At 41.5% G+C, this 13,252-nt stretch overlaps 2 protein-coding genes across 2 annotated transcripts; both read right to left on the reverse strand.

Moving 5' to 3' along the window:
* Window positions 1-149: 149 nt before the first annotated feature.
* Window positions 150-3,677, reverse strand: LOC103987999 (LRR receptor-like serine/threonine-protein kinase GSO1). The gene is made up of 2 exons (XM_009406489.3): window positions 3,385-3,677; window positions 150-3,312 (listed from the first exon to the last, which is right to left on the reverse strand). The coding sequence occupies exon 2, from the start codon at window positions 3,302-3,304 to the stop codon at window positions 374-376; it is 2,931 nt and encodes a 976-aa protein (XP_009404764.2). The 5' UTR covers window positions 3,305-3,312; window positions 3,385-3,677; the 3' UTR covers window positions 150-373.
* A 1,087-nt stretch (window positions 3,678-4,764) lies between these two features.
* Window positions 4,765-13,211, reverse strand: LOC103987988 (uncharacterized). The gene is made up of 8 exons (XM_009406478.3): window positions 12,504-13,211; window positions 11,498-11,588; window positions 10,721-11,098; window positions 10,570-10,622; window positions 9,863-9,900; window positions 6,913-7,231; window positions 6,212-6,519; window positions 4,765-6,001 (listed from the first exon to the last, which is right to left on the reverse strand). Exons 1-8 carry the CDS (start codon window positions 13,029-13,031, stop codon window positions 5,365-5,367), a joined length of 2,352 nt encoding a protein of 783 aa, XP_009404753.2. The 5' UTR covers window positions 13,032-13,211; the 3' UTR covers window positions 4,765-5,364.
* Window positions 13,212-13,252: the final 41 nt, after the last annotated feature.

Raw genomic sequence — 13,252 nt, forward strand, 5'->3', positions numbered from 1 at the left:
GCTAATGTTGTATTGAATGAATGCATTGGCGGGATGACACGATATAAACAATTTAACCAATTGAAGAGTTAATAGAAAAAAGAGAACCCGTAAAATTACCTAAAAATTAGCCAACGTGGCTAAGTTTTCGTGCTTTGCATGATAGAATATGTCTTTAATGGGCCTTTGCACTCCTTAATAAAACCATTTGTACGTTACAAGTCTCGCAAGCGTTAAACCGTGAAGGAAGAACAAGAAGAAGAAGAAGAAATCGAGCACAGATAGAATGATATCAGAAGTGATCAGCTCACGATTCTGAATCATCCAAGTCGGTAAGAAGAAGAAGAAGAAGAAGAAATCAAGCACAAATAGAATGATCTCAAAAGTGATCAGTTCACGATCCTGAATCGTCCAAGCCACCAACTTCCATCTTCTGTTGGAGAATGCTAGTCTCAGAGGTAGAGCTCTGCTTCTCTGATGAAGTAACCATGCACGTAGAACCAACCTTCCAGTAACTCTCGAACCTGTCACCGCCACCACCGCCCCGTCTCTCTTGCTTCTCTTTACACTCCTCGCCGTCGGAATTCGAGACGGAGACCTCTCTCCATTTGCTCCACAACCTGATGATGATGCAGAGCAACACCACACAGACGACAGCTGAAATGGATACGATCGCCACTATGATGCCTGCCACTGCTGCATTGGACAGTCGACTCACGTCAGAGCTTGATGATCTTGTTATACAAGCAGTCAGTGGTGCACCGCAGAGTTTGGTTGCAGTGAAGGAGCTAACTGGGAAGCTCGAGAGCCCTGCGGGAATCCGGCCATAAAGAAGGTTGTTCGATAGATTGAGTCGATGGAGACTGGTGAGCTGCTCCAGAGAAGCAGGGATTCGCCCGTCGAGATGATTGAAAGAGAGGTTAAGCCTCTCTAACTTGATAAGATTTCCGAGAGACGAAGGGATGTCTCCTGACAAGTGGTTTCTGCTCAAATCCAGCATCACCTGAAGCTCAATCAGCTGTCCGATCTCCGAAGGTATCGAACCAGTCAAGGAGTTCTCAGAGAGCCTCAGTTCATAGAGCTTCTTGCAGTGTATAAGCACTGCGGAAGGTATGGTGCCGGTGAGGTTATTCCGCTGCAGGTTGAGAACGTTTAGCGAAGTGAGCCTCCCGAGCTCCGGTGGGATCATCCCCGAGAGATGGTTGTCTTGTAGAGAGAGTTTAAGAAGCCCTGAGCAGTTCCCGATCTCTGCTGGTATCTGTCCACTGAGCTCATTCCATGATAGGTCAAGCTCTCCAAGAGAGTGCAGGTTTCCCAGCCAAGAACGGATGGTACCTGTGACCCTGTTCTTTCCAAGTAGGAGGTGAGTTAGTCTGGTGCAGTTTGAGAGGTCGGAGGGGATTTCCCCGGTGAGGTTGTTGGAGGACATGTCGAGGAAATCGAGCCATCGAAGGCGGCTGAGTTCGGAGGGGATGCCGCCCTGCAACAGGTTGTGGCCTAGTCGAAGACGGGCCAGGTTTGTTGACTCACCGAGTGTCGGAGGAATCACGCCGGAGAACGCATTGTTGGTCAAGTCCAGTTTGACGAGAGCGTTTGAGCCCAAGAGCGGTGAGATGCTCCCGGTGAACCTGTTGTGAGACAGGTTGATGATGGCGAGATGTTTGAGAGAGGAGAACAACGAGTCTGGGATCGGACCCTCGAGCGAGTTGTTGTACAACGTGATGAGGTTCAACTCGGTGAGGAATCGGAAGGTCGGAGGAAGAGTCCCCGAGAGCCGGTTGTCAGCCAAAGCCAAGGCCTGGAGCTTGTTGCAGTCGCCCAGGCTCGGAGGAATGGGGCCTGAGAGATCATTCTGCCGCAGCTGAAGCACTACCAGATTCTTGAGCTTCCCAATCGTCTCAGGGATCGGCCCACTGAAACTGTTCCCGAAGAAATCGAGCTCTTCCAAGCTCGAACAGTTCGTCAATTCGTGCGGTATGATCCCGGTCATCTGGTTCTCGTACAAGAACAAGAGCTGTAGCCTCTGCAACTTGCCGATCTCTGCCGGAATGCTGCCTGTGAGACCATTGTGGAAGAGCGACAGCATCTGCAGGTGGCTCAGGTTTCCCAGCCGCGGCGGTAAACCCCCGACCAAGCTGTTGTTATGGAGCACGAGATCGACGAGGTTGGTCAAGCGATCGATGTCCGACGGAATCCCGCCGCTCAAGCTGTTGTTCGAGAGATCGAGCGAGCGGAGCGAGATGCAATCCATCAGCCCCTGGATCGTGCCCGACAGGTGGTTTCCGGCGAGGTAAAGATTCTGCAAGCTTGAACTCTCGTCGCAGAGGTCCCCGGAGATGTTGCCTTGTAAGAGATTGTTCGACAGGACCAAGTACTGCAGATTCTTCAGCTGCCTCGTGGAGATGCTGATGGCGTCGGATAGGTTGTTCTTTGACAGGTCGAGGATTCGCAGCAGAGTCAAGCGATTCAGCTGAGGAGGAATGGTGCCATTGAGGGCGTTACCCAGCAAGTTCAGGTAGCTCAAGCTCGAAAGACCACCCAGAGCAGTGGGAATGGAACCAGAGAACTGGTTATTCGCCAGATTAAGAACCTGCAAGAAGGCCAGTCTTCCAATGGACGAAGGGATTTCCCCCTGGAGCATGTTGTCCGCCATGGACAGAACTTGGAGAGCACTGCAGCCACCGAGTTCGCCAGGCGTTCGACCGGTAAGCCAGTTCTGCTGCAGGTTGAGGGTCTTGAGGCGGTTCAAGTGGCCAATCTGGGTGGGGATGCTTCCGTTCAACTGGCATTGGGCGAGGCCAAGAACCTCCAACCCAGTGCAGTTGCCGAGATGTGGAGGGATCGTCCCTGACAACATGTTGTCTCCCAGTCGCAGAACCTTGAGATCTGTGAGAAGGCCGATCTCGGGAGGGATGAAGCCGGAGAGGGAGTTGGAGAAGAGCAGCAGTTCTCTGAGGCGCTTGAGCATGCCGATCTCAGGGGGGATGGGTCCGGCGAGGGAGTTGGAAGACAGGTCGAGCGTCTCAAGGAACGCAAGACCCGCGAACTTGGAGGAGACAGAGCCGGAGAGGCCGTAGCCGGACAAGTTGAAAGCGACGACGTGATTCCGGTCATCCGAGCACGTGACTCCATTCCAGCTGCACGTATCAGGAAGCCCTGGCGACCAGCTCGCCATGGCTCCTCCGGGGTCGATGAGGTCGGACTTGATGGCGAGAAGACGAGCAGCAGTACTCGTGGGGGTGCCTCCGCATGCGATCATCGCCACGAAGCTCCACGTTGATAGGGACAACGCAAGCAAAAGGAAGTGCTTCGTCATGAAACCCATTCTGGAACCTGCATCAACAATGAGTTGGATCTTCAAGCAGTTCGCACTAGATTGCCGAAGAAGATGAGAGAGAGAGTCACCTGCACTGACAGAGTACGCCGTCGGAGTCTGAGATCGATCACCATGTGTGAGTGAGCAAGGAAGGTGAGCTATCTTAACATGACACAGCGAGTACGTGCATCCGATTCCATGGGTTGCGATGGAGCCAAAAACATGATTCAGAGCTTTCTTCAACCAAAGCTCACCTAATACATAAAGAAGGAGAAGCCGGCAGCAGAACTGTCACAACCACCCCACCGAAGGAAGCCATGTTCATCACCCATATGTGGGTGGCCGGGCTTCTTCTCTTGGTCCCCAAACAGAGAACCTATCTGAGGAGATAACCCAAACCAATATAATAATACCTTAATTACTGAAATATTTCAAGAAAATGAGAAATAAAAAGGCAAACACAATATTTATATACTATATATATATATAAATAATACAATTTAAATTTATAATTATTTTCTTTCACATAAGAAAGAAGCTTTGGATGCTTGAATTATTTATTCCTTAAGAATTACTCCAGAAATGAAAGAATATTTGTGAACCCCAACATCACTTTTCAAAGGACAAAAGGGAATTGGTAGAAATACACCAAAAGTAGCTTAGGATTTTAGGAACGAGGAAGCTGCGGAGGTCCGTACTGATTGAAGGGAAAGGTGGTGAAGGAAGGAAGAGGAAGAACAAAAACAAAAGGGCAAAGGAGAAGGTGGGATGATTCGAGACAATACACGTAACGACACAACACAATGTTTCTTTCAGAAAACCACAGAACATGGATAAAGTGAATGGACAAATGTAACGTTACTGTAAAGGGAGCACCAATAATGGTGCCTCGTGATTCGTGAAAGTTTCTTCACGAATTTGTTTACAATTGGATATCAAATTTGTTTACAATTGATTTGTTTTTTTTTTGTGGCTAATGAATAGGATTTGACTTTGAGTAACCAAACTCGTGTACTTGCTATCCTTATGGGTTAGTGGTTAGACTACTTTTTGTCATTTTCCTGGTGAAATTACTTGGAAGAACGGAGAATTATGGAACATGTTGAATATAATAGATTACATAAACAAATTAAGGTAGTAAATTATTTTAGTATGATCGAAACTAAATTATGAAATTTAAACTTAATTGATGTGATTGATTATGAGTCATATTTTTTACCTAATTGATGGCTCGAAAGTTCGTGGCTTACGCAAATAAATTTCTTGACAAGTCAAATGTTTTTCGATGTGATCCCTTTGATACTTTAGTCCGTCTTGAAACGAAATAAAAAATTTTAGCAAACAATTATTAATGTCTATGGCTTAGTAGGTTTTTTATAATCGATTTAACTAGAGAAAACATTTTGAAGTATGAATAAATATTCTACATCTTCATTATTGTTATTATTATCATAAAAGGTAAGATCTCATTCATCACATCAACATCCAGCTTGTGTCAATATAGCCCAAATCCACATATTGCCAAGCTTACATTTTAAAAGACAAATAAATGACTAAATATACTTTAACAGCAGTGGTTTTTCTCTCCAGTTGAAAAACTTGTTGATCCAAAAATTCTAACAGCAAGTTGATTTGACTGCTTAACATCAGTTCAAGTTCAGTCTGTGGCAGTTACATTTGAGTCATTGTAGTTGGCTCAATATAATTGTAATACTGAAATCTTCCATGATAGAACATTCATAATGTAGTATGCATTGCACAAAATTATGCTTCAGGCAACAAATCAGCACAGCAACTGGAAACTGTAAGCCTTTTCTGAGGTGTTGAGTCTCTAGGTATTGGAGCAAAATTATTCGGTAGGTTATATTTGATCGTGCCGTCCATGATATAACTGGCTGACAATCTTTTCTGCTGGTTCATCCTTTTCATTATGATAATCAACACCAGTCACAAAAATCTACAACAGTAGCCAAGAAAATACCTGATTAGAGCTTGCTCAGCCTAAATTGACCAGCAAATCTATTTTAGGGATGACATCTAATATTATCTTGATACATTCTCATAGTCTTCTATTTGTTCCCTGATATGCTGTCCTGTTCTGCTTCATCAGATTTGTCAACTTCGATTAGTCTTCCACACACCCATTTCTTCTTGAGATTCCTCGAAGGTACAGTATCTTTCCCTTCTGACGTTCTGATATCCTCTTTTTCAGAATTGTTTTCACATTTTACGGCCTTACCAACAACAGATTGACTCGTTTGGTTGCTGATCTTTTCTGATCCCTTTCCCACACTCTCAGTATCCACAGGTAAACAAAATCCTGTAAACTTCTCTGTACTTTGAGTAACTGATGAAGGTTCCCAGCCGTTCACCGCAGGTTCCAGTGGTAACCGGTCAGAATCTATATCTGTATGGTTAATTCTACTTGAAGGGGGTGTATGAAAACCATTTACAAGTCTTTCTTTGAACTTCTCAATGCTTGGCACCCCTGGATTGCTATGGAAATGATTTAGTGGTCCACCAAAATCTAAAGATTTATCACTATAATCCTGTGTTGTTAACATTCCAGTCTCTATGTTTTCAATGGACCGTGTTGCCTCAGCAATCAGCTTCCTAGTTTCCAATAGTGAAGCTTGTGCAAGAGGGTTATTCAATGCAAACATCTCAAGGGCTTTTGCAGCCTTTTCTGCTTCAGCAATTAGTAACCTGATCATCCAAAAAGTACTTATAGTTATGATAATGGAGATGACTAACACACTGAAGAATGGTTATGCACAATGAATGAACAAAGAAAATAAACTAAGCTGGTTCTACCTTAAAGTACATAAAGCTAATATGTTGAAGCCTATGCCATCATATATTAAAGCAAGAAACATGGTTGCTTAGTTGTGTTAACAGTAAGCATGATGGACTTACTTAGCCCTTTCGGTAACTTCTTGCTTTTTTGCTTCCCTCGCTGCTCTCTCTTCTTTGATCTTCTTTATAATCTCAAATTTGAAACTTACCATTGGGTCTTTGTATAATGGAGTTGAGTTTTTCCTTCCCTTGGATATCACTTTCTTGATACTTCTGTCCTCATAGTTAATGATGCCGGGCTTCATGGTTTTCTTTCTCATGGTAATCTTCACAGAAGTTTCACCACTAGGTTTTCTTCGTATTCTTTCAGCTCCAATAGCTGTACCATGATGCTTAGCCATTGCACTGCAAACTCGAGCACGATATTCCTAATACAGAAAAAGATAATGTCAATCGATACTTTGAGGCTATTGGGGAATTAAGAATATAAATTGTAATTCTAAAAATAAACTCCACTCTTTTTTCTCAATACTCAGACTTGCTTATGACATCCTTCACATTGTTATATAAGTATGCTTAACTGGAACTGGAAGTATCATAGACATGAATGTATCTAATAACTGTCTACTGTTATGAACATGATTGCACTAAAAAAATGATAAAAAATGAAGCTTTTGCCTTACATAAAATTGTGTGGAAAGGAAAAAAAAAAGAAGCTAAAACAGGAATATGAATGCTTTGTGAATCTTTTTGCGTGTCACTCTCTGAGAAAAGGTAAAAAATCATGCTATAGAAACTACTGCAGAAAAGGTAGTAATTACAGCATCAGCCCACTTGGCAGCAATGGCCTCTGAAATCTTTCTTCGCTGCTCAGGTGATTTTGGTGCACGTTTACTCTCCTTTGTCCTGAGCTTTGTTTTCCTCTTCTCCATGCTCTCGAGCCACTGCCGCTTAAGCTGTTCATTCAAGATTTTGTATGAATCCCATTGCAACTCACCTTCACCAGCACAACCCCTTCTGGCAGAATCTGCAATACAATTCTGCCACTCAAAAAAGCACCCTTCCTGCACCATCAGCATTTCATGTCGTTTCCGCCAACCCTCACGTACTCCTGCACTAATTTTTATTCTTGTTTCCTCACTGCAACAATAATACAAAAAAGAAAAATAATTTAATGCACACAAAGTTCTTGCGGTATTAACTTGGTCAACGATGAAAAATATGAAAGCAAACCAGGTCAACCCACTTAGTTTCCAACATGGTAAAGCTAGAAGGTAAGGATTTTCAGAGTAACTATGAGCACTAACTACTTATTTCAATTTAAACCCCTTCAAAAGGTGCCATTAAATGTAGTGTTCAAAGGGAAAAAGAATTTTCAGGTAAAACTTCAAAATTGTAAAGATTACATCCTAACAAAATCAAGTTTTCATGCATCTTATCAGTATCAATTTTATTTATCCTGATTGTCACTTTTATCATTTGAAAACAATAATGTATACGAGAGTCCAAAACAACTGCTGATAGTTTAACAATCTTCCTCAAATCTTTTGCATTTTTGAGTTCTTCGAAAACAATTTTTTGTTTTCTCAACATTATATTCTTCATTTACCATTCTCAATGATTATTGCAAACAAAAGTCTTGATGTTATCAATTCATAAAGCAACATAAATTTTATTTGAACTTGCTTGACCTTCAAACCAAAATAAGTGAATAGGCAACATCACCGCTCTATATATCCATCAATTTAACTCAATCTATAGATATTGCCAATGCACCATAGTATGTTACATTTCAAGCCTTTAATTCTTGTGAAAAAACTTCAAGCATGCAAACTCCATACCAAGATTGTTAACATAGCTCAAAAGCATGTGTGATTTCCACTAGAATGGATATAATAATGACAACAAATCGCTTTTTCTATCAAGACATATGCATGACATTGTTGAATCTCGGATTTTGACGATGAAATCAATTGATGTGTTTGTGATCTAATCTACGTTTTGAGTGACGCAGGACTAGCTTCGATCAAGGAGAGGCAAATTGATTGAAGCAGGAAGAATCGGATGTTGGACCGGAGTTGAACATGTTAGGAGATTGGACGTTGAGCCGGAGGATCGATCGATGTGTCGGCAGAAGGCTTCGGTCCGTGAATTCGGGCATCGGGCCAAGAAGGTCGAACATTGCGCCAAGGAGACCGGATGTTGCGAGAAGACAACATGCTAATTGGGCGATACGCCGAAGGAGAGGACGATGCGCCGAAGGATCGGACGAAGCGCCGGAAAAATCAATGACATGTCAGACAACATATGATTCGTGCGTTGTAATAATTTGTCTAGATCGAGTTAGTTTAGGTCTAATTGAGTTGGTTTAGAATGTAATTAGGCCAACTTTTGGGTCACTGAATGGGCTTTTCTCTTTACCCAAAACAGCCCCAACACAGGCCCAATTGGCCCCTAATTGAGTTGGCCTAATTACATTCTAAACCAACTCAATTAGACCTAAACTAACTCGATCTAGACAAATTATTACAACGCACGAATCATATGTTGTCTGACATGTCATTGATTTTTCCGGCGCTTCGTCCGATCCTTCGGCGCATCGTCCTCTCCTTCGGCGTATCGCCCAATTAGCATGTTGTCTTCTCGCAACATCCGGTCTCCTTGGCGCAATGTTCGACCTTCTTGGCCCGATGCCCGAATTCACGAACTAAAGCCTTCTGTCGACACGTCGATCGATCCTCCGGCCCGACGTCCAATCTCCTAACATGTTCAACTCCGGCCCAACATTCGATTCTTCCTGCTTCAATCAATTTGCCTCTCTTTAATCGAAGCTAGTCCTGCATCACTCAAAATGCAGATTAGATCACAAACACATCAATTGATTTCATCATCAAAATCCGAGATTCAACAGACATGAGCATAACAAAATAAAGAATTCTATGAAGCATTTTCTACCAAGATAATATAGATTGTTTAACACATCTCAGACCAAGTATCTATATAACTGATAAGGCTGTCATATTCCAACTTCTAAAATGACAAAGGCCACAAGTGCAGCAGAATGTATTAACCATCACGAGATTTATTTTAGCCAAAAAAGAATACTACCACCAAGCAGAGTTGTTAAAGCCCCAGGACACATCAAGATGCCAAGGTTTCCCCAAGCCTCAGCATTAGTGATACATCACAAAGCACGAGGCAAGGCATGAGTCTTACTGAAGAAAGGCACAAACGAAAGTATATATGAAAAAAAAATTAAATAAGTCAAAAGTGAAATCATTCTATAAGTGTGATGTAATTGCCATCACCTAGTATCTAAATAATAAAAAAACACATTTTAGCCTGTTAGCTCAAGGTCTAGTGTTATGCCAATTATAAAAGACAAAATATGTGAAAAAAAGATAAAAGCATAGTTATGACAAGAAAGGGAAAAAATTAAAGAAGAAACGGAGAGGAGAAGACAACAATGGTGAATTGATATGTCAGAATGTCCAATTCTAAATGTTGTATCCATCTCAATAAAGAAAAATGTTCTGCATCAGTTCCATTTTTTTCCTCCCAAGGAGATGAATTTTCATTCCTTTCACTATTAATTCCAACACACAAAACAAAATGAGGCATGCTTTATCGAAGCTTATGAACCTCACTTCAGAAAAGGCTCAAGATTTGTGCGTCAGTTATCTTCACACCTTAGGTCACTGATAAATTTTCATATAAGAATTTCTAGATCATAGTTGATGAATTTCATTGAATAGTCAAAGCAGAACTAACCTTTGAGCATGTCCCAAGTTCATTAACTTCATTTTGACCTGCACATCAATCAAGTTATTTATAACGAAAATAACCAGGAGTTGCCATAATCCAATAGAACATGTATGCTATTTGTGCAATGTAACTTTCTATGTCTGTAAAGATGTAAAACAGACTATCAATCTACGGATTGTCACGGACAAACTTGTGCCGCACGACTTAGGCAAAACCAGCTAAGTCCGTGACAGAATGGCAGGAAATAAATAGATATATCTCACTGCAGAAACTCTAGCATATATGATTGCCTGTACAAAAGTTCAAATGAAGGTATATGTCACTCCATATAGCTCTGTGAATGGTTTTGCAATCTCCAAGCCAAAGTTTAACTAAAGTGTTCAACAGATCCAGCATGCTGATTAATAAATATCAGTAGGCTGGTTTACTTACATTAAATATTCATATACCCCCAAAGCATACTAATCAGCACTCATATAACAAAAGGCAAATACCTAACAGATATAAACAACACTTCAAAAGATCGGGATCAATATAGTTCACAAGATATGGACAATTAAAATATGTTTCAAATTTTCTTGAATTATATGGACAATTATGCCAGAAATGACAATTTCTTATGTACTTGTAATTTTCGTTGACAAAATTTACACTGCTAATGACAGTTCATACATAATAATTTCACCTAGTTCCTAGTTCTTACATGACATCACCTTTGGATCCTGCATTGCTAATTTGGTCCTCTCTCGAATGCGCTGAAGAGTCTCTGTGAAAATTTTATATGAATAAGGAGATGTAAGAAAGATGTATTTCAGAAAACAGGGAAACAAGACTCAATGTAGTCAGTACACTTGAATCCTTTACCTGCACTGTGCTTCCTTCCCTTGTTCCATGGTACATTTCCTTTATTTGCTTTAGAAATCCTCATCCTTCTCAACTTTTCTCTGTCTTCTATTACAGAGGTTTCATCATTTGTTGATTCAATTTGAATTGCTTGAGCATCCAAGTTAGAATCTAGTAATTTGGTATCACATTCATGAGGAACCAAGCATGCTGGCATGCTAGTGGCAACTGCCTTCATAAGTTGTCTATTTTTATTGTGAAGACAAGATCCTTGAAATTTTACTTTTCTTGAGAAAAATATCTGATCCTTACACTTTAAACCCAACTTTCTTTCCTTTGGATGTGAAACTCCAGAAGCATCTAGCTGATTTCTGAAGTAAGTTTGAGAAGTAAAATAATCTGCAGCAAAAACAAGCAATAAAGAAACATATGTATGACAATAAATATTGTCCAAAAGCAAAAACTGGCATTTTTACGAACCATTAATTTAGTACTTGACTTGATGTCTCTAGTCTAATTGCATGGTGAAGAGGATGCGTCTACTCTAGATTAGGCATAATGAAGTGAGGAACCAATGTAACAGCTGCAGAATCAGGATAAAAACCTCCAACCATAACATTGGAAAGCACAAATACCATACTTCTGTCAATGCCCTCACACAAGAACTCACAAGATTGCAAGAAAATATTTCCATTTAAGAAAAAAGGAGAAGTCAAAAACTAAATTGTCAACTCTGCAGATGAAGGTAGAACTCTAGGGAGTAAATTAGCACAAAAGACTTCATATGTCCAGATTTACCTGTTAAACCACTGTCCAATCCCTCTAGAGATGATGTTTCTGTAATTTCACCAATCCAATCAAGATCTCTTGGTAGGCATTGCATGCTCACCTGGAAATGCATGTTAAGTGGCATGTATCAGCAATTGCTTATGTAAAGAAACAAATATATAGCTCAGTGGCCTTGCAGCAAATACCAGAGGTGCTTGGTTTTGTTACTATTATAACAACGACAACAACAAACCATAATGCTTGTTTTTATAACTAAGAAGTTGAAATAGTAAAAAAAATCATCAGAAATAAGTGTGATCAAATGGTGAAATATATCCAAATAAAATTCCAGTTTTGCCAACATAGCAAACTGGTACTAGCTGTCATGAGAATGCAAATGAAGAAGTAAACTAATCAAACTTTCTAATATAAAAATTGGAAGTACTCAAGGAAATTATCATTTACAAACACTTAGCCATCCAAGCATAGGAAAGGGCTGGTATGCTTGCAGTACCAAATTCTGGAGGGGGCAAGCCATCAAGAATTAAAGAGTTCAAAGTTGTAATGTTACTAGGCCAAAAAATTTCAACGGCAGGCACAAAGCATATTAATGTTGCAAATAAAGAATGAGCTAAGAATCAGCTACTCTCAATAACAAACAATCCAATGAATCATTGGTTTGAAGTGAGCAGAAAAAAAAAATACAAAGAGAAATTATCCTGACTGAGGGGAGATCCACTTTATAAACACTCGGATAGATTGTGTATTTTTTTTCTAACAGAACCGAAGATAATTTCTTGCAGCTTTAACATAGACGCTAAAGAGAGTACAGAATGCATGTATCAAGTGGGCGAGCAACAGAGTCGATAAAACATAAAACCATATTCATCCAAATAAATACTAGAGAATTATGTCAAAAGAATCACTAATCCAATGAGGTAAAACATACTCATGGTGTCAGAGATAAAGGTACTACAGGATATTCATTGCGTTTGATAATAAATTCTTATCCAGAAGATGCTCTGCCACAACAAACCTGAAGCTTAGGCTCCTTCCAATCATTAACGGGATCCAAAAGAAACCCAGCCAACAATGTCACGGCTGCTGAACCCATCATCACAAGGGAAAGAACAGAGGTATCTCCAAGTCGAGTAGAATCCAACAAAGAAGAGGAGGAATGACATGGGAAGGGAGATGAGGAGGCCAAAACGGCAGCGCACGGACTGGCGGCGGTCAGGAAGAGCCCCAATAACGCGGCCGCCAGTACCGGATGCTTGCGCACACCGAGGGATTCAATAATCAAACTCAGGAGGCCACCGCCGCTGCCAATTGGGTTTTGCTTCACCTCCTCCCCCTCCTTGACTGCACCAAAGGAGCAGGAAACGGGGCCGCGAACTCCGACAAATGGGGGAAGGGGAAAGGATTTGGTGAGAAGACATTTGCTGCCGAACAAAGGGTTCCATCTGAGAAGAGGACGAGGAGGAATGGTCTTCGGTTCGGGCAGTTGGCGTAGAAAGGATGCGGCTAGAGGGAGTAGGAGCGAAGTGGCAGGGGCGGAGGCCATCTTGATTCTTGACCTAAGAGAGACACATCCAACGTGCTACATTACATAGTTCCGACTCGAGCGGAGAGAGAGAGAGGAGGAGAAGGAAGACGAGGGTTTGATTTCATGTGGAAGGGAGCGACCGAGGGAAGAAGAGAGAGCGCGGTGAAGAGGGAGGGAGGGAACGACGGAGCGAGGGAGGCTTATCCATCCGCGGACGGATGAACACACCTGTGTTAAAA

The sequence above is a fragment of the Musa acuminata genome, chromosome BXJ3-1 (genome assembly GCF_036884655.1).
Source record: "Musa acuminata AAA Group cultivar baxijiao chromosome BXJ3-1, Cavendish_Baxijiao_AAA, whole genome shotgun sequence".
In the NCBI taxonomy this organism is placed as follows: Eukaryota; Viridiplantae; Streptophyta; class Magnoliopsida; order Zingiberales; family Musaceae; genus Musa; species Musa acuminata.